The 25,875-nt window shown below is 41.2% G+C and overlaps 2 protein-coding genes across 2 annotated transcripts; one reads left to right on the forward strand and one right to left on the reverse strand.

The window, feature by feature from the left end:
* Positions 1 to 16: 16 nt before the first annotated feature.
* On the reverse strand, positions 17 to 5,601 carry scyl3 (SCY1-like, kinase-like 3). Its single transcript, XM_028404161.1, has 14 exons — positions 5,325 to 5,601; positions 5,044 to 5,218; positions 4,598 to 4,783; positions 4,403 to 4,516; positions 4,235 to 4,291; positions 4,049 to 4,151; positions 3,510 to 3,621; positions 3,348 to 3,425; positions 3,095 to 3,234; positions 2,767 to 2,957; positions 2,201 to 2,372; positions 1,661 to 1,825; positions 770 to 1,581; positions 17 to 615 (listed from the first exon to the last, which is right to left on the reverse strand). The coding sequence occupies exons 2-14, from the start codon at positions 5,206 to 5,208 to the stop codon at positions 553 to 555; spliced, it is 2,358 nt and encodes a 785-aa protein (XP_028259962.1). The 5' UTR covers positions 5,209 to 5,218; positions 5,325 to 5,601; the 3' UTR covers positions 17 to 552.
* A 1,100-nt stretch (positions 5,602 to 6,701) lies between these two features.
* lpxn (leupaxin) lies at positions 6,702 to 13,153 on the forward strand. Its single transcript, XM_028404506.1, has 9 exons — positions 6,702 to 6,852; positions 7,566 to 7,678; positions 8,073 to 8,140; positions 8,448 to 8,544; positions 8,793 to 9,065; positions 9,195 to 9,368; positions 10,040 to 10,121; positions 10,197 to 10,345; positions 11,842 to 13,153. The coding sequence occupies exons 1-9, from the start codon at positions 6,840 to 6,842 to the stop codon at positions 12,106 to 12,108; spliced, it is 1,236 nt and encodes a 411-aa protein (XP_028260307.1). The 5' UTR covers positions 6,702 to 6,839; the 3' UTR covers positions 12,109 to 13,153.
* The last annotated feature ends 12,722 nt before the right edge of the window (positions 13,154 to 25,875 follow it).

The raw sequence follows: 25,875 nt of genomic DNA on the forward strand, positions 1-25,875 counted from the left end.
CAACTGTGACATTTAAAACAGTAAAATGTTTATTTTACCAGTAACCAAAATGCTACTAATAAATTATGTCATTTTTATTTCACATTCATTTAAAGTGCAAGCCTTCTTCAATCATAACCTGACTCAATTTGGACATGCTATATGCTGCCAAAAAGTCCAACTAGATATTAATGCCAGTAGGAGTGTTGGCACGTTTAAAGAAAATGAAAGAGTAGCAGATGAAAAAATGATATCATTCACCTCTGATTAGGATCCTCAATCATCTAGAGGTAACTAGTATCAAATAGCAAACGATAACAAATGGCTTCTACTGTCCAGCACCATCTGATGAGCAGCCAACCCTTCCAGTTCTCATAATGTACACACTGATAGTAAATGTCAGAGCCAACAGAACCAACTCTCTATATAAAAAGTTTCACTACAGCTTTTTAAATGAGAAGCTATCTCCAGTTTACTGCTCTGTTGTGAAGTGGCACTCCAGATGTGGTGTGTGGATTTAAGTTTTTCAGTGGTTAAGTCTTTTTTTTCATCTAGACAAAATGTCAAATATCATCACCAGGCATTTTCATCTCCCCAGTTTAAGTCATCTCCATCTCCCCAGCCATCTGGTTCAGCCTGGAAGAGAAGCAGATGAACGATATCAATCATTGTTGACTAGTAGAGAAATAGAAATTCTCACTTTATACCTATACATCTCAAAAATCTAGCTGCTTCTTAAAAAAAGATCCACTAAAATCTAAAGGAAATTCGGACACCATCAAACACTCACCTCAGTCAGGTTAACTGCTGCAAACTTGGCAGTGAGTTTTTCAGTATCGACAGAGAAGTCAACCTGCAGAGATGTAGTGTTTTCTGTAGAATGTGGAGAAAGTTCTACGTCACACACACTACTGTCTTCTACTGACAGCAGAGCTGGAGAGGACAACTTGATGTCTGGTACCATGTCTGCAAACAAATCCAGCTCTGGGTCTTGCGTCACCTTTTTCTTCACCTTGATGGTAAACTCCTCCCCAAGCCCTCCTCTTGTTCCACCATTCTTCTGTGGCACTGTGGGTTTGGGGTTTGATGTGATGTGGGGTTTCTGAGAGTCCCTCTCCTCCTGAGCCCAGCTACTGTCCCATAGGGATGGTGTCTTGGTCTGTGTCGATTGTCGCATTATTGAGGTCAATTTAAGGGGTTTAGAAGAACTAGAAGAACCAAGTTTCTGTCCTTCGGGAACAGGTTTTACAGATGCAGCAATAGTGCCCCCTCTGGGTGGTGCAAATACGACTGGGTCTGATGAAGGAGCTGTAGGGGAGAGGTCTGAGGTAGGTTCAGTGTCCTCAAATTCATCCCACGGCTCCTCCTCTGTGTTCTGATGAGCAAGTCTGCTGCTGACTGGATCTACGGAGTCTGAGGCCTGAATGTGAATCTGGACTGGCTGTCCACCTCTATTTTCGCTCTCGTCAGGGTCACTCCAGTCAGGCCAGTCCTCCACGGCGCCTTCCAGCCTGTCTGATTGCTCTGGGCTGTATGAAAGCGGCTCCATCTCACCGCCCTGACGGAAGCCATTCAAAGGTAGAGACATCTGCCTGCTGACAACTGGAGTACAAAACAGGGCTGAGCTGCAGGTGCAATAAAATCATTACGCTTATGGAATTACTTAATACGAGTGTCTAACCTGATATTGGCGTGACAGCCCTTGGGGTCTCCTGAGTACCTGCTAAGCTGCCCATGTGATCAAGGACCAAGTCTTCAGTCCCTGATGGTCTGGGAAACAAATTCAGTACTTTGGAAGGCTGGGCCACATGAGGGTAGGAACCTCCAACTATATGGATAGGTGAAGCTAAAGAACAGATCAAAAAGAGATTAGTGTGCATGCATATCACTTTAATAGCACACCTTTGCACTCAGACACAGCTTGATTGTACAGTAGTAAATGGACTATGAGAAAATCAGGATTTTCTACTTTTAACTGGTACTCTCACAAAACCTGTGAGACTGGCTTTATGCTATCATTAAAACATTATTTGGCTGCCCCAACAGGTTGATAGTATGAGGAAGACAAATACAAAAATACTGCTGCAAGGTTTTTACCGTGTACTGCACACTAACCAGGCACAAATACAAATAAACATGACTCGCACACAGCTAAACTCAGATCAAAAGACATCTTGCATTTAGAACAACAACAAAGAAAGACATGCTCAGACATGCTTACTTTCAGGGGTGACCTCAGTAGACTTGGTGAAGTTGGGAGTTGTGCGTTTAAAGACTTTTCTTCTCTCCCCACCAACGACCACCTGGGCCCCTAGCAAGGGCACCAACACTGCCAGACTCTGCAGCGTCATGGCAACCAGAGCATCATTGGTGTCTCTCATTCCTAACAAAACCTGCAGCCGGCATCCAAGAAAAAGAAATACATAATTTACAAAGTGCTGACTAATAGCATATTTATTAACCCAGTTCAACAAGAAGCAAAAATAATATCTAGCATTGACCCGGATGAACATTACTGCCAGAACTTAACATGGGAACGTGGTTATTATTCAGTAGATGAACTTGAATAAAAATCACTTGAGCAAAGCTTTTATACAATTGATCGCCCATTACCGTTACAGAAATGTGAATATTATGATGGAGTGGCAAAAAGTTGGCAAAAGAGTTATTAGACTCTTTTGCCAGTTGGATTTCAAGATGTTTTGTTTTTTGAGGTGAATTCTTAAAGGGTATTTTGTATTGTGATGTATAAGAGCACAAATAAAGGTACTCATTCATTCACTTCACCTGAGGTAGGATCTGATTCTTGAGTTCGTCTTGGGAGAAGAATCCGGCATAGATGTGGATGTGAGCCAGCAGTACGGTCCGGACGTGCTCCTCATTGACCTTGTAGAGCTTGAGGAGCTGAGGGATCACATGTTTACGGTAAAGGGAGACGGACAGCAGGCAATCCTCACTGCTGCCACTGCCGCTGGAATCTGTCCACACAGGTGGAAAATAAGAGCATAAGCAACTATTTTAACACAACAGTTGGTTTGTCCTTTGTCTCCAAGACATTAATAATATTAGTTATTAATAGCAGCATAAGAGATAGTTTGATAAAATGGCATCTTACCCTTTTTTGGCTTTAGAAGATGAGGCAGGAAGCTTTTGACAGCCATGGGTTCTGCAAAAACGAGAGAGTTGAGGAGTTTGGGGACGAGGCGTGCAGCTATCAGCTCTTCAGGGAGGCTCTGCACCCGATCTAGAAGAAACCTAAAAAGCACACATTAAGGAGACATTTAGGACATACAGTGTAGTTGTATATTGATCTTGTAGAAAGGCGAATGTATCTAAGAGTACAGACTACATATCAGTAACACTCTTACTTAAAGAACTCATTCTTTTCTTCTTCTGTCTTCAGGGTGAGGCTCTTCAGAAAATTCATCACTTCCAGAAAGTCATTCCTACACACACACACACAAAAAAACAGCAACTTTTAGAGTAAATTATTTTTAGTATGTGCTGATTAAAAAACTGACCACACAAACCTGAAAAAGTCATGAGTCAGCAAGGAACTGAGTGGAGGCCGAGACATGGGGTCAGAGTTCAGCAGGCCAGCCCGCAGGGTTTTTGTCAGGCTGTCAGACAGTTCCTGCGACACTGGAAACAACAGAAGAGAGAGGCGGATATGTGCAGGACAATGTATGACACTACCCACAGGGCTGTATGTGAGAACACAGTCTTAGAAAGCTGGACAATGACTGCACTTTGCCCTGGTCAAAAGTTTGTGCAATGGCCGATTAAGCAATTATGTGAAGAAGTGCCACGGAGAGTGGGTGTATTGCAGGATGTATTACAGTGGATGAAGAAAAAAGCTCTTTACAGTATAAGATCCAAGACAGTTATAGAAATAACAAGATTTAGCTGGTAAGCACTGCCCTGGAAATATGACTTTTTGCATCATGTTCTGCCACCAGCATGCTTTGCAGCAGTGACAATACATCTTTTCTAGAGTTTGAATAAGAAAACAGGACTTTTAACACCATTAAAGAAAAGAGATTGATATCACAAGGTCATGGTCACTCACCATATCCATTCAGGAGAGGAATGAGGCTTTCCACCATCATTCCAAAAGAGTAACAGTCTCGAGAGTGAGCATGTTTATCCGGAAGAATTTTAAAGCCCTCAACCTGTCAACAATACATTGGTTTTATGACACTGAATAAAATGAGAGGTTCTTGTACTTGACTATCATGACATTTAGCCTGCTTACCTGCTCTTCTGGAGGAATGCAGCTGACCTCTCTTGCATTCTGAATGCTTGTCAAAAACTGAGGAAATTAAAACATGTGTGTGAATATACACACATATATTATATGGAAGTTAGATATATTCGATAACGCACACATTAAGACTTGAAAACATTTTCTCCTACCACCTACCTCAGGTGTTGCTTCGGAGAATTTGCAGACAGTCTCCATCCCTCCCAGTTTCCAATGACCATCTTCACTGACAAATACAGATGAAATACAGACATTGTTGTGGCTTGATTTACCCTGGTGGAAGAGGAAGTCAAAGGCATTAACAGGAGCATTACCTCAGAGCAACAGGGATTACCCCAGCTTCTTTTTGCTCACCCTCTCATGCAGAAAGACCAGCGCCTGCAGGAGGTCGTAGATGCCTGCACAGATTTCCTCTGGGGAGAGACTTTCCAGTAACAGCTCCAGAGGCTGCACGTGCTCTGTTACCAGGTGGATGCCACCATCCTGCACTGAGCAGGACAAGAACCGCAGCAGACAGGGATGTCGCAGTGTTTTCAGGTGCTGCAGTAAAATGACAGACAAATCCGTCATGCACTTTGTTTTCAAGTTACTAAGAAGATAAACACAGCATTCAAACATTATTATATTATATTAAAAATAATAATATTCAAATGAAACTAGTAGACACAGTACAAGAAAGTAAGCAACTGTGTGGCAAGTTCAGTTGTTTGCTGACAGGTGTCACACTTTCACACACTAATTGACAATAGTTGCTATGATGATAGGGCTCCCACGACCACTGCCACTGTATCTAGGCACACCTTGGCAGCTTTGTTGACTTTGTCTTCATTGCCCCGCTTGTGAACAAACACAGACGCTGGCTTTCCGTCCTGAAGCACCGCTGAGTGCATGGTGAGTCCGGAGGGCAGGGTCAGGAGCGGCTCCTCCAGGGTGCAGCTCCGCACAGCGCTGCTCTCCGCCCCCATGGCCGCGTTTCTTCAAACAACAGCAGGTCAAAGCGTCGACATGAGTCCCACAAGTCTAATGTGACACATAACAATATGTAGACATGCACACTAGTTACAGAGTGAAGCTAGCCTACCTGTTTCACTGCACTGGACGGTCCGCTGTGGGAGAAGTTAGCTTGCTGGCTAACCTCGGCTCTACGTTAGCCAGCTTGTCATTGCTATGCTTGTCGGATGCTTTTCCGCCTCCAAACAACCATGCTAATAACCGTGTGCCACAAAGTTAAACAAGTAAAATCACAGTGATGATCGAAATGTCACAAAAGCATCAAATAAATTGCTCATCCAACCACCTATGCTAACGTGGAGCCAAACTGCGCTGTAAACACGGACTCTTCCGGTAAAAGACAATACCACAGAGCAGGGGACTGTGCCGCTCTAAAAATGTATTAAAACCTGTAGCAGGGTCTGATTTACTGAAGATTGTGGAAATATCTTTTCAGACAATTTATACATATTTCCCCTTAACAATAAATGCTTTACTAATAAGCTTAAATTGAACCTTAAATAATTACAAAACCATTACCACCCCTACTCTGTCAGCCAGTGGTTGCAGCTGGAGTGGTGTGAGATAACGCAGGTATGTCCCATAGAGGTGAGCGCCATATGGTGGCTGCATGAAAATAGAAACTGAAAATCTAGTAAACTCGTGCTGCTGGTCTCAGGAGACGGAAGTCTGTTATCCATTAAATGCAGCCTACATGTTGGGGTCAGAGTGGAAAAGTCAACCTTATCAAACAATTTATCTATGTATGTGATTAAAGGAGCAGTTATTAGTTTCCTTTTAAATCACCTCAGAAAAACATTCGGATTAAATGCAATATTAGAGTAAATAGATTATATGAAATTATTGTTCTGGCTATGCGAAATTTACATTGTTAACTCAATTGGATATATGCTGTGTTCATACATATTTTATGTGGCAAGTTAAGCCAAGTTGAAATTTGCCTCAATCAGACTTATGTCTTAAAAACATAAATTTTATGTTTAAGGTTTTTACGTCTTTTAATTCATTTTTCTAATCACTGTCCTGTATGTGAAGCTGAGAGAGCAGTTAAAAAAAGTAAAAGTAAAAATCCTTGTTTTCTTCATGTTTAGAAATTACCACATAAATCTGTTGCCTTACAAATTCTATAAATACAAGTACATCAACTACATCAATCAACAGATCATAATCAACCAGGTCTCCAGGAAAAAAAATGTATCTTCTGTATGTTTCTGCAAACCACAGATACAGCCTACATACACCCTCAATGTTTCTGAGCACAAAATACACATCATATCAACATAATCCTAGAGAGCAAAGAAATGTTAAAGGACAACATTTTTTCTGGAGACTGGCAGAAAAATCACTCTGTTGGTTCCATACCTGTACACACTGTTTAAAAATGATCACTGGTTTCCTCTTTACCAGGAAACAACAAACTCTCATGTTATCTACGTGGTGTTATCAACATATAGTCACAACCCCAGAGGAAGTGATGGCTTAGAGCAGATGAGAAATAAGGCCGGTTACCTTAGTAACAAAACGGCAGCAAAAAACACACACCCACGCTGAAGTAGCGGGTTTCATACTCTGAGAGGGAACGAACATGGACGAGCTTGGTAAGTCAGCTTTCTGTTGTGTTGTACACTGTTTATCATCCTACATAACATTTACAAATGATATAAGTAAGGTAAGAAATTATAATTATAAAATTAAAAACACATTGTCTTATCTACAATGCGGCTCAGACTCTAAAGTATTCACTGCATTCATTGTGGGTAATTTCCTTTGCACCTTCCTGTGACATTTATCATGGCTTTACGCTTAATTTGAGAACAGGATAAATGTTTTGATATGTGCTTTTGCAAGAAACTTAATTTCTTTTAATTTCATCATTTAAAATGTAAAGTTGTGGATCAGATTTTCAACTTTGAATTTCCCCCCTTTTTTCTCCATCAGCTTATTTTTTAACATCTTCATAAATGACTTTTTCTCCCTGTTTATATGCATATGGGTTCACACTGTGGACGAGAGAGCTGAATTTGCTGTGATATTTGTCACTAGAGTCTTGCAAAAGTCTCACAAGTTTCACTTCTGCAACATGTCATGCCTCACTTCACTTCCTGAGAACGTTGACTTGCATGAAGCAACCTCTGTCAGCAGCTTCATCTGTATGTCATGCACACTCTCTCTCTCTCTCTCTCTCTCTCGCCACACAGGATATGCTCCACTCTGCACAAACTGTATGAATCTCAAGACAGACCAATGTGTTTGTGAATTCTGTATGCATGTATGGCTGCATGAATATTCCTTTGTGTGTATCCTGCCATAGATTTGCTGTTAGAGGAGCTGGCCTTGAATTCACCAGGTTCAAACAGTGTCCTGGAGAACAGGGGCAGTGATTCAGCTGATAAAGAGGCGGAGACCAAACCACCACATTACAAGGTCACACTGCATCATAACTGTATCCTCTTCTTTTCACTGACAAGGCTGAAATGTTGGGACTTAAAGGGACATTTCAACCCAAAATCTGATATTCATATTTGTTCCGTGGCTTGCACGGCTAGATGTTGTGAGCTGCTGAATTGTGTAAAGGGGAGTTCTACTCTCTCTCTCTCTAATATAATGAAAATAGAAGGTTACTGCTTGCAATGCAGGTTATTTATATTATTTTTTGTACAGTGAGTTATTTCATGTAGGACCTACATTTTCTACCAAACACACTCCTCACTAGGAGAGAGGAAGAAATCTCCCCCAAATGTGACTAATGTTTAACCCTTTGAAAAAAAACGTGTTCTTTTACAGTCAAACAAACAGTGTATTTTGTTTGTGTTCACAGGTACCAGGTGCACTTTGTGCTGGACTGGCCAAAGATGGAAAAAACCCGGTTTGCACAAATGTCTACAGGTAAAGGCACAGGCTTAAGATGCCCACTGATTGTGTAAACTATGAAGAGAAAACAGGAAATTACTTAAAATTGGTTGCACATGATTTTAGGTTTCAGTTATTTCTTTATAAAGTAGGTTACTGTAGACACAAATTATAATAGAGTAGAGAACATTGTAATAACCAACATCATCAAGACTTCTGTATTATATTCTCACTCAGATATGCTAACTCATTTCCCTAATATAAAGGAATGCTGCGATCAGGTTTTGCAGTGAATTTAGAAAATATTGATTTTAATGTTTACAATGTGTCTTTCCGGTCGTAGTGATCTGCCACCTCCTGTGGCGGCTTCCCCACCTCCAGACTCCCCCACTCTAGAACTGGACTCCATCTTGCAAGATCTGATGAGTCTCGGAGAAGGGGTCAGTACAATGCATGTGTGAGTGCAATACTACAAATGATTGAAATGATCAATAGTGATCCTCAGTGCTGAGCGCGGAGGAGAACAGTGAGTATGACATTAACTAGGTTTAACAGCAGAGGGCACCATTGCATTAATCACATACGACCCTAACCCTCATGTGGTAGGTGTTTAGTGTTGGAACATTGTAAAGCAGTAGATCTACTTTCATTAAATCTATGTGGCTAAAGGATTTTTGTCATCATTTAGAATCCAGAACCTTCATCAAGCCCACCCCCTCTGACACAGAAACAATCTGTGAAACAGAAAAAAGAAGGTGGACAACAGGAGGACAGGGAGGGCAGCAGCAGCAGCAGCAGCAGCAGTGCAGCGGGTTCAGATGCAAAAGCCTCCAAACAGAAAAAAACAACAGATTCTATAGATGACCTGCTAGGGGGGCTGAGCTCCGACCTGGAGAAGATCGGAGTACGCACCACAGCCAAGGGCCACTGTGCTTTCTGCAACAAATCCATTGTGGGGAAGGTACGCTGTGAACCTCACAGGTTACAGAGCACAGAGGAGGACTTGGCATCCTGGTGTCAAATTGTGGAAAATTAAACAACATGCAACAGATCAGAACCCCTTGTCCCATCTTTCATGTTTTTTTTCCAGATGATTACAGCACTGGGTGAAGTGTGGCACCCTGAACATTTTGTGTGTGTGGTGTGTAAGACGGAGTTGGGCACCACAGGCTTCTTTGAAAGAGAGGGGCGGCCGTACTGTGACAAAGACTACCATCAGCTCTTCTCTCCACGGTGTGCTTATTGCAAGGGGCCCATCATGCAGGTGAGAAGGGACTAGATAGTTTACTAGAGCAAAGACCCACATGTATTACTATGACTGTTTGATGGGAAGACATATAATGCTTATATAGTTCATCAGCCTAATGCATTAATTTTCAAGATGTTGAATCTTATTTTTGAAATAACATCACACCCCCAGTCCTCAGATAATCTAAGGACCCAGATAATGCACCAGTTAAAAAGACCAAATGAAGCAATAAATGGTGATTCTGAGTCATCCAGGTCATAGGGGTTTTTAAAGGACCCCCCATTCTGCCCTTGCTCACAGTGAGCCATCCCTTTGTCTTCTGATTCCTGCTATAATTTGCTCTGTCGTGTATAACTCCCATTTATTTACACAGTAATCTTTTGAAGATTGGATGATGACATACAGTAGTACGTGGTTCATTTTTCTTCACATATCCCACATGTCGTCTTTACAAATACAACATAAAACAATTTCTGGGTTTTGCAGACTGGGTTTGCAGCATGCTTCAGACCAAACTCATTAATCAGAAACTAATGCAACGTCTGCTATGATTAATTTATGCGGTTCATGATCCACTTTTTTGTCCTTCCTGAAATTTGAACATGTAAGATGAGACAAAAGTCTGCTAATCCTCAAAGGAAGTAAAAATCATGATGCAATAATTCTGGCTTTTTTTTTTTTACCAGTCCATCCTGACAGCCCTGGACCAGACCTGGCATCCAGAGCACTTCTTCTGTACACACTGTGGAGGCCGGTTTGGGACTGAAGGTCAGAGACTGGCACGTTCACTTCTGTCCACCAAAGCGTTAGCGCACACCTCATTGTATCTCCTTCCTTGTATAGGTTTCCTAGAGAAGGATGGGAAGCCGTATTGTTCTAAGGACTTCTACCACCTCTTTGCTCCCAAGTGCTCTGGCTGTGGGGAGTCAGTGAAGGAGAACTACCTGACTGCAGCCAATGGCACCTGGCATCCAGAGTGCTTCGTCTGCGCAGTGAGCCTCTTACCCCAGACCACACACATGGCTCTGGCTCATACACAAGCCTGAGAATAAATGTGAAAGATACCCACACATTTGCTTTATTTGCAACATTTTGACCACAAGGCTGATGAAAACCGTATGCCTGATGAATATGTTGCGGTTGCAATGATGCAGATAAATCAAGGAAACCATATTCCTCAGTGTGGGTATCTCTTACATTCTCTTCAAACCTCCCTCTGAATGCAGCATCTGGTCAAAAAAAACGTTTTAGTATGCAGCTGTACTACTGCTTTCCTCTGAGCAGCTGTCAAATATAAAATGCTCTCAGCAGAGATGATCTGACATTATAGGTGGAAATCTTGAATTTGTATTTACAGTTACTGCATAAAATATAAGGCTCATAAAGTAGAACATAAAACACAAAACACACTGTTCTTAATTCCCATCACTGAAAACTCAGAAAAAAACTATGTAAAACTATGATTAAGCCAGACATTACTCCAGCCGGCAGCATACCATCATTACAGAAACTAAACATTGTTTTATATGGAGCAGTCATTATCAGGAGGGTCATTTGTAGCTCGCCCCAATAGGCTACATCTGATTCCAGTAGCAGGAGGTCAAACACTCCAGTACCAGGACAAAGTGGACTCTCAACAGTGGACGAGATGTTTTAATTAACCGACTGGTAAAAATAACTAAGGCAGTTCATACAATTTATGACCTTTGCTCTCTCCACTTTCACTGCAGCTTGTTCTTGTCAGCAGTAGAAACATTTCCATACCATGAGTCATTAGCTTCCTACAAACACCAAATGAGCTGAAGCTCCTCTGGAAGTACGGCTCTCAATGAGGTTTTTGCAGTTATTCTCATCAAGAGAGAGCTGATTATTATCATTAGAGAAATGTCCGCTCACTCATCAGATTATTTTGATTGCAATCTGTATGAAAATGTTCCGAAAGAATCATCTGCTGTTTTAGTTTGTTTGTCACCACAAAACAGACTGTCTCCAGTCTGACTCATTGAGCATTATGGTAATTAATGGATTGTTCCATTAAGGTGTTCCAAAGCCCTGGATTCGTACACACTGGCTCAGTGTTGCGACGTACTAGCTCATAATAAATGGAACAGAGCCTCTGCTAATGTTAAAAGTTACACCTGTGCTTTTACTGCTACAGTATGACAAGTCAAAATGTCTGCCAAGAGGAATGACTGTGATCAAACTCAGAAATATATGCAGGGTCATTGCTGTGGTTCCAGCCATTATTTATAGTTTGTTAGCAGAAATGCAGCTACAACACAGTGGCAACACATTTTAAATGTACAACTTTAAACATTATTAAAAGCTAACTCCTTTTTGTAATGCTAAATATGAGTTATATGAGTTAAAATCTGTAATTGTACTGTTGTGAGTATGGACCAGTTTATATACATTTACATTCAAATGTAAATAAACACTTTACCTCTTTACTTCATGATGTTACATCTGTTTTCCTTTTTGTCTGCAGGACTGTCTGATGCCCTTCACTGGAGGCTGCTTCTTGGAGCTGGATGGTCGACCCCTCTGCTCGCGGCATTATCACTCCAGGCAGGGCACTCTGTGTGGTGGCTGTAGTGAGCCAATCACCGGCCGCTGCATCTCTGCCCTTGATCGGAAGTTTCACCCCGAGCACTTTGTGTGTGCTTTCTGTCTGCGGCAGCTCAGCCAGGGTATCTTCAAGGAGCAGCACGGGAAGCCATATTGTTCAGCCTGCTTCAACAAGCTCTTTGTTTGAAACGATTGAAAGAATCTGTACCGCTGTTGTTCCTGGGTCCTCATACAATGAATGACAAATTAAAAAGGGGCCACAACAATACTCTTATATTACAATACATCACATTACTAAGTGCATGTACAGCTGCATCGGAACAGATTCTCAGTACATCATGGCTGATTGAGGTACCGGACATTTTTAGAGATTTTGGAAATGATTATGCTGAATTATACGATTAAGAGTCTGTAACAAGAAGGGTGGTGTAAATTATTGGTGGGAACTTCAAAGGGAATTGCTGGATTGTAATATAATTAATGACAAACTTGGAGAACACATGGAAAGTACATATTTTCCCTGATAAATGCAGGAAAGAAACTTTTTACATATGTGAACTTTGGATGCTTCTAAAAGGTGCGTTTCTGACACTTGGTCTAAATTTTATGGGATTTCATACATCATGATCACATAAAATTTATAAACGGAGAAAAGAAAACACAGCAGTGCACTCTTAATCCATGGTTTCCATTAGGCGATCCTTAGTTTGCCATAAGACTTGGCAGTGTGGAGATACTCTCTCGCAGTATAGAGCTGTTTGTCAAGGGGCTTGTCTATGCGGCCTGATAGCTTGTATTGGCAGTGACTGGCATTGAATCGTCATGCCAACCTCAGTTTCCTCTTGCTCTGACTGACCGCTTGGCCACTGGCATGCACTGGATCCAGACAAGCTGTTCAGCCTCCACACAGGCTCCTTTATAGCAGACTATGGAAGATTAATGAGGGTGGTGGGCTTAACAAAGGTGGTTTTAGAAGGAGCTACTTCACATCACAGAGTTTCTTCACAAACTCACTTTGACTGTTGAGGGATGAATGAACCACAAAGTGTTTTAGTGCTTCAGAGGAAAAATTATTTTGGTGATGTACCTGCCGTATCTGGGCTCACTTCCTTATGGGCTGCCAATGATTTTGTACAACAATAGTCTGAATAATAGGTGAGATATTTCCAGTACAGTTACAATGTACTGTATTATTAATAAAGGTAAATAAAGCTTTATTCATGTTGGTATCACTTCTGCAGAATAAATAATGACTTAACTGAAGTCACTGCAAGTGACATTTCCAAACTGCACTGATTGTTCTTAAGAATTAAATTCAGAATTATTTATTTATTTATGTTATTGTTACATTTTAGGCAACTCGATTCTCTCAAAGAGAATATGACAGTTAACTAACTATAAAATAGTAAATAAAAGTAAATAAATGGAGCTGGTCAAAGGATGGGTCGACCAAAATCAATAAATTACACTACTGTTTGCCCCTTTTCACACTCGATAAATACCTACTAACATCTATCTCTTGTCTTCAGTGTGCAAGTGCACAATATACTTTCAGGTCTCTGGTCAAATAACATTGCAGTTCTCATAGTTACCCCCAACTATAAAATTTCGCTGAAGAGATATTTTTCAAAAACTACCCATCATAAAATTCTCCATGTTTCTACACACTGGTTATGTATTGTAACGTCTACAAATAAAGGTAGGTCACACCAGGTAAACAAATTATTTTAACAAACTGCGTACATTCTGTAGACCACTGAAATAATAACTACACTTTATTAACCTCAGTAAAATACTAAGTGCAGTATTCCTGCCAAAACCAAACTGTATCTTATCTGTAAGTATCTTATCTTCAGATGAACACTGGCTCCTCTTTGTTGGGCCCTGTAGGCAGCTTTCTGCAGCTTTTCTTAAGCAAGCCATTGGGACTTGCTGTGTGAAGTCAGTGTGTGAGTGGGAACAGAGGTGGGCATTAATCATGCTGTCATCACTGTCAGGCCAGGCCTCTTAAGGTCTCTGCAGAATATAGACCTTGCATCATGGAATAAGTGTGAAAGTATCAGCTGAAATTAAAAGTTTAGGAGTTTAATGATCTAAAACACTTGTGCCCAGATTTGTACTGAACTCAAACACCTAATAAAGTCATGTGTTAGAAGTGTTTAAACACTAGTTTTGTACAGTGTGTTATAAGATACTACAGGAAGTTCATTGTTCAGCATGAGTCATACAGTCACATCAGTTTGGATCTGACCTGCAGAACTGTGGCATGTATCAAGACTATAAATACGTCACTAGACATTTTCAGTAATGAGTATTTTTATTTCCGGGTGATGCACAATAGTCATCACTATTATGGGGAGTGCTAACGCCACCAATGCTGTTTTTTAATTAAGCTATCAGCTAATTAGCTTTAATTTAGATTAGCACAAAAACACACACACACTGTCTTTCACTCTCCAGTGCATTTACTGCAATGTATAAAGGTCAAATTCTTCACAAACAAAAATATGATGCGGTAAAAGGACTTCTGGCAGTCACAGAAAAAAATATATGTTATCTTATGGCAGAGTGGACAGGGAGGAAAAGGGCTCTCTAGCACATAGTAAAAATGAGAAAACATGAAATGCGAGCAGGGGTCTGTTTAAAAGGGTGGTGAATAAAGGGCAGTCTGTGGAAAGCAGAGAGAGTGTAACTCAGGTGACATTTACAGCAGTGAAACAGAGTACGAACGGTCTGGGAGTGCAGTGGGCCATGAGATGGCAGCAAGAGCGCCATGGGGGACAGATAGAGAGTGAGGAGTACACTGGGACATAATGGTGCCGAGGGAGGCAGGGTGAGGAGGGCAGGGGTTGAAGAGTGTAGCTGTAAGAGTTTCCCTTGTGTGACACCGAAACCCAACACTTACCTCGTCTCCTATAAAATGTCTGTGTCTGCTCGGCCACCCCCGAAGGGGATGGTGAGGCGGCCTGTCCAGACCCATACATCCCCTCTCTGTGGAGGTCACACCCAGGCAGCTCTGCCCTACCCTGTAAACCCAGGGTTTCACATCAGCTTTGAACCCATAACTGTCAAGCAAGTCTTTGGAACATTAATCAGTACATTTGCTCACACACAACAGTGGAAATATAAACTGGAGTCAACTCAGCTACAAATTAGTCCTGACAATGTGAACACACCCCCAGTATGTGCAGTAAAATACAGAAGGATCAGGTTACTGGCTCCATCACCAGGCAGTGTACAGTATGTACTAATGAATGTAACAGCATATACAGTGGATACAAGTGAATGCAGATGGATACACTAGTACCAGGTTGGTGTTCGTTTGAGCAGTGAAGGATTCTGGGAATTCAACCAAGGTGGAGGCGACAGAGATGCTTGTGATGAAGCTGTATGTCTAGGTCAAAAGCTGATGAAAGTCAGCTGCAGCAGAGAAGCACAGACAACAACACCCCAGTGATTTTCACAGCAGCTGCAGCAACACAATACCATGCTGCTACCTGCACTCTGAAAACAAGAGAGTCAAACAGCAATCACAATAACTGATCAGGATCAGTACTATGTGATGGTGGTGACAACACAGCCTTGCGCATGTTAACCAGCCAACCAACAGTTTTCAAGTCTGCTGGTCCAAAACAAACCCCTACATTTCTCATCAAGGAAAGAAACACTCTCTTTTTGAAACGCTGTGACTTGGACATTAACAGATTTTTTAGTTATGTGCAAATATTTTAATTTTCTTGAAGGTGTTTGAACTTATTAATATTGGATTGCTGTGTTCACATGGTCGCCACAGGTGGAAAACTGGGAAAAAAATGCAACTGGAATGCTCACTTTTATTTGTCATGTACAGAGCTTAGGAGAAATTTAATATTTTTTGGAAAGCAGACAAAACAATTTTCTGCATGTAGCTGCAGTTAATGTCACAATTCTCTTTAGAGCACCAATGTGCTAGTATTCTCACTCTGTGGAAAATGATTAAGTCAAACTTGCTGCCATATGTTTTAGATCTTTTATTACCTTTCCAGACACTGTCATACCCTTTCAGTGTGAGGCTGAGCAGCAGTTAGCTGGCAGACAACAATCAAAAATATTCAAACATTATTTTAAGACCAGGAGGAGCTGATGTGTCCATTGTTACTGGCTGAATATAAAAGTGAGCTGCAGCCTGTTGTGAAAACAGTAGTATAATAGTTATAGTATGAAATAGTAGTGTCCTGTTCGAGCGCCTAAATGAAGGTGTTTTCACCGGCAAAGGAAAAGTGACAACTTCAACACCTCAGTAATTACTTCCACACAGAGAGAAGCTGGGCTGCGGTGCGGCTCTGCTTTGGGTGTGTTTGTTTTGGCGTCCTGCTGATGCTGGGTGCAGGTATCACACCTGATTCATGACTAGCTCCTCTGTCCAAAGAGAACTTCTTGTTGTCCTTGGCTGAACACTGAGTTCTGCCCGCTATCACACACTTACTCACACACACACAAGCAAGCGAATAAATGCACATACACATCCCACGAAACTTGTAAATACTATTTAGGAGGGATTTTCTATGCAGGCCATTTTGGATTTGGTCTGCATATTAATATATACAGACATACACAAACAAAACATGTCAATGCAAATATCTTCAGCTTAGCCACACATAAAGATCATTTCAAATCAATTCAAAGACATGCACTCTGTCTTTGGATTTGGTTAATAAGATCACAGACACGAACACAGATGTGAAACATATGCACACACAAACATACACATGCTTTTTATGAGTTTAGTGTCTGTGTCTGCACAGCTAGAAGCTTTTGGTTGACACAGAGTATACACCAGGAGCATCACTGGCTGCTCCGTGTGCTCAGCCTTAACCAAGTGAACTTGAGGGTCTCCAGTTTTATAGGTTAAATGGAGTCGGCGCTATAGGAGGTTCTAGAGACTACTTCAAAACATGTTTTCTGCTATTCTGTAGCTACACAGCTATGTCTCATCTCCCTTACATCTCCTGCCAAGCCTCTCAGTTGGACCTCCATGCTCAACATGGAAAAAGTCAGAAGAAAGAGAGTTAGAAAGACAGCACGCTGCATTTTTATCTGTATCCTTATAACAGCACCAACCAGTCTGGCTGGGGTTATAAGAAAGATTTATAAGACAGCGAGCTCCTTCTGTATGCTAGCCTTTAGTGTCAAGAAGATAGATGGTTTCATTATGCTTCCTCATTCTGTCCATGTGTGGGTATTCTGTACAGTGTGCCAGAGCGGTACAGTCTGTGATATGTTCAGGGAAACGATTCTTGCAATCGATGGGCCACTTTGAGAAAATTAAACCCTTCTTGTAATTGTTAGAACATGTTTTGAATGGCAAGAAAGCCTGCAATGATTTGGTTGAGTTTGTTGAGATCACAGGTTATTGCTTTGGAAATGCAGAGAGGGTTTATGGATGTTATTCTGACACTGGAGCGGAGGTTGTTTAAAGCTGGATCTACATAGTACAATAGTTGGTTGGACAATTTGGGCAGCAGCTTCTGGCTCAGTGTAGGCTGCGAGGCTTGAAGCAGAGGTCACATTCTGTGCATAGCAGCTCTGGTACTGGGGATATGGCTCTGATCCAAATCTGCCGCCTCTGAAGCGGCCACAGCACGGGTCATTATGAGATTTGTTTTAAAGACTGATGGTTTACCGCAATGCGTCCCTGTTGCCTGAGAGCAGAATGGTCTCCTGGGTTTAGACAAGCTCAGGGAGGTTTGTTGAGGGCTGAGAAGCCCCACAAACAGCAGATCAGGGCTGGCTCGTTGATAAATCGCAGTCACCGCAAGGGGAGCCCACAAGACCAGCCTCTAGTCAGACCTCGACCCCGACTTGCTACAAAATACACTGGGAAACTTTGTGGAGGCACAGACAGAAACACAGACATGTACTGAGGCCTATAATTGCACTGTAATGGATTTAATTATGTGGCTCACTCACACACACAAATTTCATCCTGGCAGCTCCAATTTTTACAGTAATTTCATTAGCAGGTGTCCTTTTTCCAGCACCTCAGCTTTGGCGTGTTTGACAGAACATCCATTTAAATTTGGCCGCGCGGATTCAGGTCTGCCTCGCTGAAGGATACATTAGCAGCACGCTCCAAGCCTTTTGGTTTGGAGGAGACATTTTTCTAATCACTAATCCCCCCGTACTCTCTGTGACACCTTGTTCCCACTGAAGCCATTACGATGCAATCATAGGCCCTTGTCTGAGCCCAGGCCTTGCCCACAGCTATGTGATGATGGAGCTGGAGTTACTCCTTTGCATAAATATGATTTAGTGTGCAGTAATTCAAAACCACTGCATTGCTTTCATCATAACGATTACTTCTTCATTTCTACCATCCTGCAGCTTCAGTCATTCCTTCTTTCACTTATCTGTGAAGACAGAAAGTTCTTTCTGAGGTTTTCCTGAAGAAAACGTCCTCTTAAAATATACTCTTTGGTCTTAAAAGCTAGATTCTTGACCTGAATTAGCTGCATTTTATCCAGTTTTTAATTGTCACATGATATTGTTGAAATGTTTTTCATGATTTAAGAGAAAATCGTTTGAACAAATGCCTCCCACTCTATTTTGTTGCTTCAATGAAGAAGGACTGTATAGTCTTATAAGATTAACAAACTCAGCTGCTTATTTATCATATTTAAAAATAGTTCTGCATATGTAATAATAACCAACTAATGTTTAATGACAATCATGATCCTTTAATTCGTTTTTGCACTTACACCAAATCATCTTTTTTCTTCTGACATTAGAAACTCCTTCTCGGCGCCTCTGTCTATTTCACACAATCCGTCGTCACATAGCAACCAACAAAGCCAAGACAAACAGGAACTCCAGGATTATTCAGTCGTTTTTATCAACATCTTCTTCACTTTCCTTCCCCTCAAAATGATGTCTGGCTTCGGAAATGTTTCCACTAAACAGTTGAGTCTCTCTCTAACGGTGGGATTAGAGCTCAAATTACTGACTCTGTGGCTCATTTACTCTTTGAATCCATGGTCTTCAAAACAAAAGTTGCATGTGGACATGTCCAGTGATATGATAATAGCATGAAATGAGAAACACATTTTAGAAGAAAAACTCTTTCCAGTGCCGCAGAAAGGCTTTTATGTGTAACGTTTGATGTTACAGCACAGAGAATGTGAAAGGCAAGAGCAGAGACAACAGTAGAGACGGTCTATCCATACAGCTGGACAGTCAGAGAGACCGAGAGAAGCCCTGCAAACAGCAGAGAGTGACATGAAACAAGACATGCGATGACTAGAGTAAACCTGTCAGTTCAGCAGTAATTGGAGTATTCTAAGAGAAGAATTTGAGTGAAAATGTGATGTCTCTCTGTATTATAACACTACAGGGCACAAGGCTTGTTGTGCTGAAAGTGTGAAAAATACAACTGACAAACTCTATAAAAATGACTCTTTCCAAAAATTGTGTCAATTCATTTCATGTTGTAAGCAGTGAGAGAGGATGTTAGTATTGTTTATATCCAATCACACTGTCACAAACAGAAGCCTGTCATCATGACTTTAGGGTGTTCTGTGACTTTATAACTGTTCCTTTATTTAAAGCTGTCAAATAGTCCCTTTGAAATGTGAAAATTATCAAAATAGAGTAAATGCACTTTATTACTTTCCATCACTGTGTATATTTTTATGAGGTGGTGCTGAGCTCACAGTGATATGACACACATCACATAGAAAGAATGCTGTGTAGTGAAATTAATGATGATGATTATATGAGCGACCTACTTTTGTTAATGCAGATTAATTTTCACTGTCTAAACAATGAAACAGTCACAAACATTATTTACCCTGGAAAAAAAGCTGCCTTTGATCAGGTTCTTATTTAGTTGTTCAATATTTATTGCTTTAATGAGTAAAAACATACAATGTTTTGGAACTGGATTAAACATTGTTGTCACACAATGGTCCATATACTGTAATTCCATTTCTAACCACTGACCAAACAACACAAGGCTCATTTTGGTGACTGGTGTTGCAAAATATTCAGTTACGGACTGCTTGGTTTGCAGTGTGTGAGTGGTCTGCTGCAGCCTGCTTCACTTTTGTTGTAATCTGTGTATTCTGTCTGCAAAGCTGCGTAGTCGACAACGAGCCATGCCTCATTTATCCTTTGAGACTTTATCACTGGATGCTTATAGATAGCGAGCTAAGACACTGCAGGCTTATGCTGGTTATGACCTGCCCCCACACAACGACATTCAAACACAATGTTCCACAATCTTTCTCAGGAGATGAGGGTGAGTAGCAGGATATGCACTGACACTGTCTGAGATTAAACCAGACAACGAACTGCAAGCATAGAAAACACCGGCACACCTTTCAGCAATAATGTAAAAACGTGGTCTAATTGAGACAAGAAGCAAACCGGAGACATAAAGGTAGCTAGAACATCTCTATCTTTTTGCATCACTAAATGGCTGTAAAACTTCCAGTTTCACTTGCTGCAATTGAGGGATATGATAGCATGAGATTCAAGGGAGGAGCAGATACAATGGCAGTAAATTAGATGGAAGAAAGAAGAGAAAGAAAGACATATGAGTGACAAAATCCAAATGCCACTCCACCAGAACAGTGGACCGCTGTACCCTGTGTGCTCACATTACTTTGTAAATGTTAGCCCGTCAGCTTCATTTGAGAAACTCCAATATCAAAACAGAACACAGTCATCTCTGGGCGTGTGCTCTGTGGTGAGTGAGAGGCCGGTACATTGGCTTAGATGGGACTTTTGAATCATGGTGGCGTGCCTGAAAAACCCAGTAGATGACGCTGGGCTCAGCCTTGGCTCATAAATCAACCGATTGTCTCGGTGAGTCGGCTGCAGAGTTCTGAACTCCCCAGAGTGTAATACATGTTTTAACCCTCTACAGTCAGTCCGGGCTGCTGTTGTCATGGCTCTGTTTAACCACGGTGGCCCGCCAGGTCGTTACCAGAGTCTGCCTTTGTCATTCATCTCATCTCTGTGCTGTACATGACTGAAGGTTTTCAGGAGGTTTGCAGCTTCTATTAAATAAAATGATCAAGCTCAAAACCAATGCAAATACTGGACCTGCCAGAATTCCAATGAAATTGGATTAATTTTCCGTTGCTCCGGGGAAGACAATATCCACACAGACTGAACAAGTTCAAATACTAAATGGATTGCCATGACATTTTCTACAAACATTCATGGTCTCCAGAGGATGAGTTCTATTAACCCTACCCCTTCCCTGATACTTATATAGTAGCAGCTGAATAGGATAAACATTTTTACTTACCAACACAATGTGTGCTAATGACATTTAGTGAACCCCCCCCAGGCTAATTTTTTTTTATCAAGCGTGGAGTAGGAAGAAGAAGAAAAAATACAACTGTTATTTCTAGGGGAGAAAAAAAACTGAAGAGAGATTCGTAGATCTGATTTTAAAATACTACACAACACAAAAATCAGCAAGAATCGGCAGCAAATATAAATCATGTTCAGGTTCTCTTTGGATAGTTCTATCATAAATATGTAGTTCTTGTATGTATGGGGAGGTGCTTGCACGTTATGGGCATCTATAGTTTTCACTGTTGTTGTCTGTTCATGCCATTAGCTTCCCCTCCACTCAGACCGGAGCATTATAACGTGTCAGGTTGTTATTCACTGTGATGCGAGGTGGGGACTAGAGGCTGTCGTCACAAAGTTATTAATGTGTCACACTACTCTCAGCTTAATTTACTGAAAAAAGGGACATTCACACTATTTTGTTACACAACTTGTTACTGTTGTACAGTATAGGTTTAATTATTAACTGCCAGACACACTGAAGTCGTTTCTAAATGCTTTGTAATATCATTACACTCACACGCGCCAGCACATCCTGTGAAAGCCCAAAAAGAGCTCCAGGCAAGACTACAAATAAATCTAGAAATGAAAGAAGAGGTGAAGTCGGTGTATTTTCTTTATTCAGCCTCTTACAGTAGATTACGGTATAAACCTTGACACATGTTCAGGATCAGCTGAAGAAGCAGAAAATTACCTCTCTGAACCTTTCATGGGAGGACTGTTTGTGTATCTGTCTGTGCCTGTGTGTATGGGTGTTTGTGTATTCAGTCATAAGGGTTGTGCTGCTTAATGTACCTCTGTTCTTTGTGTGTGTGAGTACGTGTACAGTCCAGTCATACAAGCCGTGCTGCCTAATATGTTCCTCGTGACCCTGTCTGCATGTGTTTGTGTGCATTTTGTCATAGGAGCCCTGCTGCTTGACATGTTTTAACTGCATGTATGGATCTGTGTATATATCAGTGTGTGTGTGTATGTGTGTGTGTGTGTGTGTTTGTGTGTGTGTGTGTGTGTGTGTGTGTGTGTGTAGCATAATAGTGGAGCCTGCTTCTCAACAGGCACTGGGCCTGTTGACAGCTCCACTGCTCCCTGTCAACCACGAGAACAGCTCTATGTGTGAGTGAAGAGTAGCAGCAGGAACGATGCCCAGGAAGCACAAAGAGGCTTGGAGTGTGTGTATGTCCCTGTGTCCATGTCTATGCTGTCTCTGTGTGTTTATCTGTCTCCACAGCCAGGTTATTATTATGGAGACGGATCTTAAAAGTGCCCTCCTCCTCCTCTGTTCTCCTTCCACAAACCATTAATTGCCAGCCCTTAAAATACACCCTTTAAAGCAATAAATTATGTCTGTGTTGTATCAATACAAAGTCATTAATCAGACCTATAATCATCTGTGTCTATGGCATTCCTGTGTCTCTTCACATCAATTGGCTTCCTTCAACACTTTTTCCGTTTGTATGTCTTTTAGTGCCGGTTCACTACCTCTCCCTCCCTTCCTTCACGTCTCATATTTAGGTGAATGTATATCCATGCTGACACATGAACTTCAGTCTCAGGGTTTGCAGGAGCAGACCAGCCAAGTGTTACAGAACCGTGCATTGATCTTGAAAATAAACAGAGCTGAAAACCAACCAGGAGATGTGGAGAGAAAAAAGACAGAAACTCAGAAAACAGTCGATAGAGAGGAAGCATAAAATGTCATATTGTGTTACCAAAACAACATGACATGCATACTGGAGAAGAAAAGGGGGCTTTCACATCATTCAGACCCCCCCTCTCTTTCTCTCCCCACAGTCTTGCACTGGTTATGACCTCGTTGCTGAAGTCCATTTTTATTAATCATGATTTATCTTTTATCTATGAAGGCATCTCAGGGTATAGCAGGGTTACCCTCCTCTGCCTGTTTCTGCAAACCAAACCATTTTTCCACTGCAAGTGGTCTGAACAGAAGTGAGGCGGTGTGAACATTTATAGAAATGGCTTTCTTTAAGTCCTTCAATCCTTGCTAGGATAAAAACATATTTATTAACAAAACAAAACAATTAAAAATAAGTCTGCAATTCTCAGTTTTCCATCTCTTCTTCGCTTCTTTCTGTTGTGTCTTTTGTTTAACCTAAAGTTTAAGTGAAAGCATACCCAGAGAGTTTAACCAATTACCTTCAAGCCCAGCCTAGTTATGAAGCACCACACAGACGTATGTACGTTGTTGTAGGTAGGTACTTTGTGTTTCCTTAAAAAACGGGCCAGAGGAGGTCCTACATGTGCAAATCGAAGATTCCTACAGTTAAAACACCCATACGTAATAACCTTGTTGAAACACTACAAATAATAAAGACTTTAGAATAAAGATTTTTGTTTCCAGTTGTGGTTTAGTCAGGTTTATGTCAGTTGAGGTTGGGTTGACTTTCAAACATGAATTCAGGCCACACGACTGTTTAAAACAGCCAGGTACACCTGGCTTCCCAGATGTGGGTGCACAAAGCCTAGGACAGGGTATGACTAAGACTACCCCCTCAAACACAGTTTTATTCAACACCCTGCCAACATGGGCTGCAGCAGCAGGCACAAAGGAAGACCACAGACAGAGATGTGTAAGATACCAAATAAACCCTGCATAAATCCAGAATAAACACACACTGTCACCACACTAAACTCTCAGACAGAGTCTAAAGTGACTCAGAAACAAGGCCAGGCTTTGCTTTCTCAGTCACAGAAGTACGGCGTGTAAGAAAACACTATAGGCAGACAGTGGTTAAAACGACGCTTCCCCTTCTCTGTTGATCTTTAAGCATGATATCTTTTTACCAAGGCTAACTTTGATGCAGTGAATTTACTATACATGTGGCAGTAAAGCCCCTCGGACAATAAGATAATCTTCAAAGGACCTCATTAGAGCAGATGACCGTCTTCAAAAGAAGGTCAAGTCCAAATCTGTTTTTTTGTCGACTTACAGAGGAGCTCATCTGATCCTTGAGGCTGGAATTCATGTGTGGTTCTTGCACTTCACTACAGACCAGAGGCTTTGACTTAATGGTATCATAACACATGCTGCTTATACTGTGTTTCCCCGTCAATGCAAAAGGCCTTATTTGGCATTGGCAGGCTCTGTTGAACTCCTACTTGAATAAACCACAAACAGGATATTGACAATGAACAACAACAGTACTATAGAGATTAACAAAAGCAATATATATATCATATTTCCATAATATTATGATATCAGAGACTCTATTGTCCTTCAAGAGGGGAATTATTCCTCAATCTTATTTTTTTTTACCATTCACATAGCCAAAAGGTAGATCTGCTTAACAGCAGGAGGAGCCTTTTCACTCCTCCACCTCCTCTGCCTCGGCTCTCAGGGGTAAATGGGGCAGAAAGACAGGGAAGATAGCAGGGGGGTTCCAGATATGGATAATACAATTACAATGCCAGTGATCAGTGGGAGAGAGCACAGTGCATCATGGGGTGACTTTGCCAGCCAAGCCTTTGATGTGAGAGCATTATAGGCTCTGGAAAGCAAACATGAGACATGGCTCTCTATGAAGAGAATCAATTTGTGTGTGCATAAATACAAAAAATAAACATTACGTTAAAATCTCAGAGCATGTGTCATTTCCACAATGACGGGCCGTGAGTCATCAACAGGCGGCTGATATATTAAAGGATATATAAGCATGACACGTGTGTATGGTCATTATTGTAGAATATTCTCCAGTCTATATAAATCTACTGCAGGACCATCTCCATCCTCCCACAGATGCTGCCTTATTTGGTGTTTTGATGATGGTGGTGGAGAGTGCTCGCTAGCACGTAGATCCAAAATTCAAACAACTTTCAGATCATCAAACAATTCTGTCATCCAAAACAAGCATTTATTGTACATTTGCTTTGTTTTTCCAGTCTTTTGCTCTGTTTTTCCCTTTGAAGCTGCAGTTCCACATTTTGGGAAATATACACTTATTTGCTTGGTTGATGAGAGTAAGATGGAAGATGGATGCCACTCTTAGTCTGCTTGATAAACATAACGCTGCTGTAGAGCCAGCAGACAGTTAGCCTAAAACAAATAGCTGGTCTACAGCTTTTAAGGTACAAATTATGGAAATATATGACACAGGTATCCTATTATTATATGATCAAAACTGCTGAACTGTGACTTTAACTCGCTACTTTGTTATGTATCCATATATATGGAGAAATAATTATATATACTGTTGTCATGCAAAGGCTTAAATTTTTGGCACAGGCTCATCATCGCATACGCTACCTCAGAAAACCTGTAATCTTTCAATATATGTTGCTATGAGTATATGTGTGTAACTGCTGTCAATAAAGAGCCAACGGAATACAACCTTCAGGAATGTGGTCTCCTAAAATCACTACAGCTAACATGCTATAGCATTTCATAGTAAAGCAAAGACACCTCTGTATCTACAGTCCTTTCAACTCCTCCAGATCCTCTGCTTCTTCTTTCCTACCTGTGATGTGCACAAACAGGTGGCCCATAGACCATGAGATGGATCCAATTTAAACTTTATGCAGGCGGCCTGAAGTAACAATCTGAATTTAATGTAGTGTTTCTTTAAAAACATGACCTGCTGCTGTCTGATTTGCTGAC

This window comes from Parambassis ranga, chromosome 4 (genome assembly GCF_900634625.1).
Source record: "Parambassis ranga chromosome 4, fParRan2.1, whole genome shotgun sequence".
In the NCBI taxonomy this organism is placed as follows: Eukaryota; Metazoa; Chordata; class Actinopteri; family Ambassidae; genus Parambassis; species Parambassis ranga.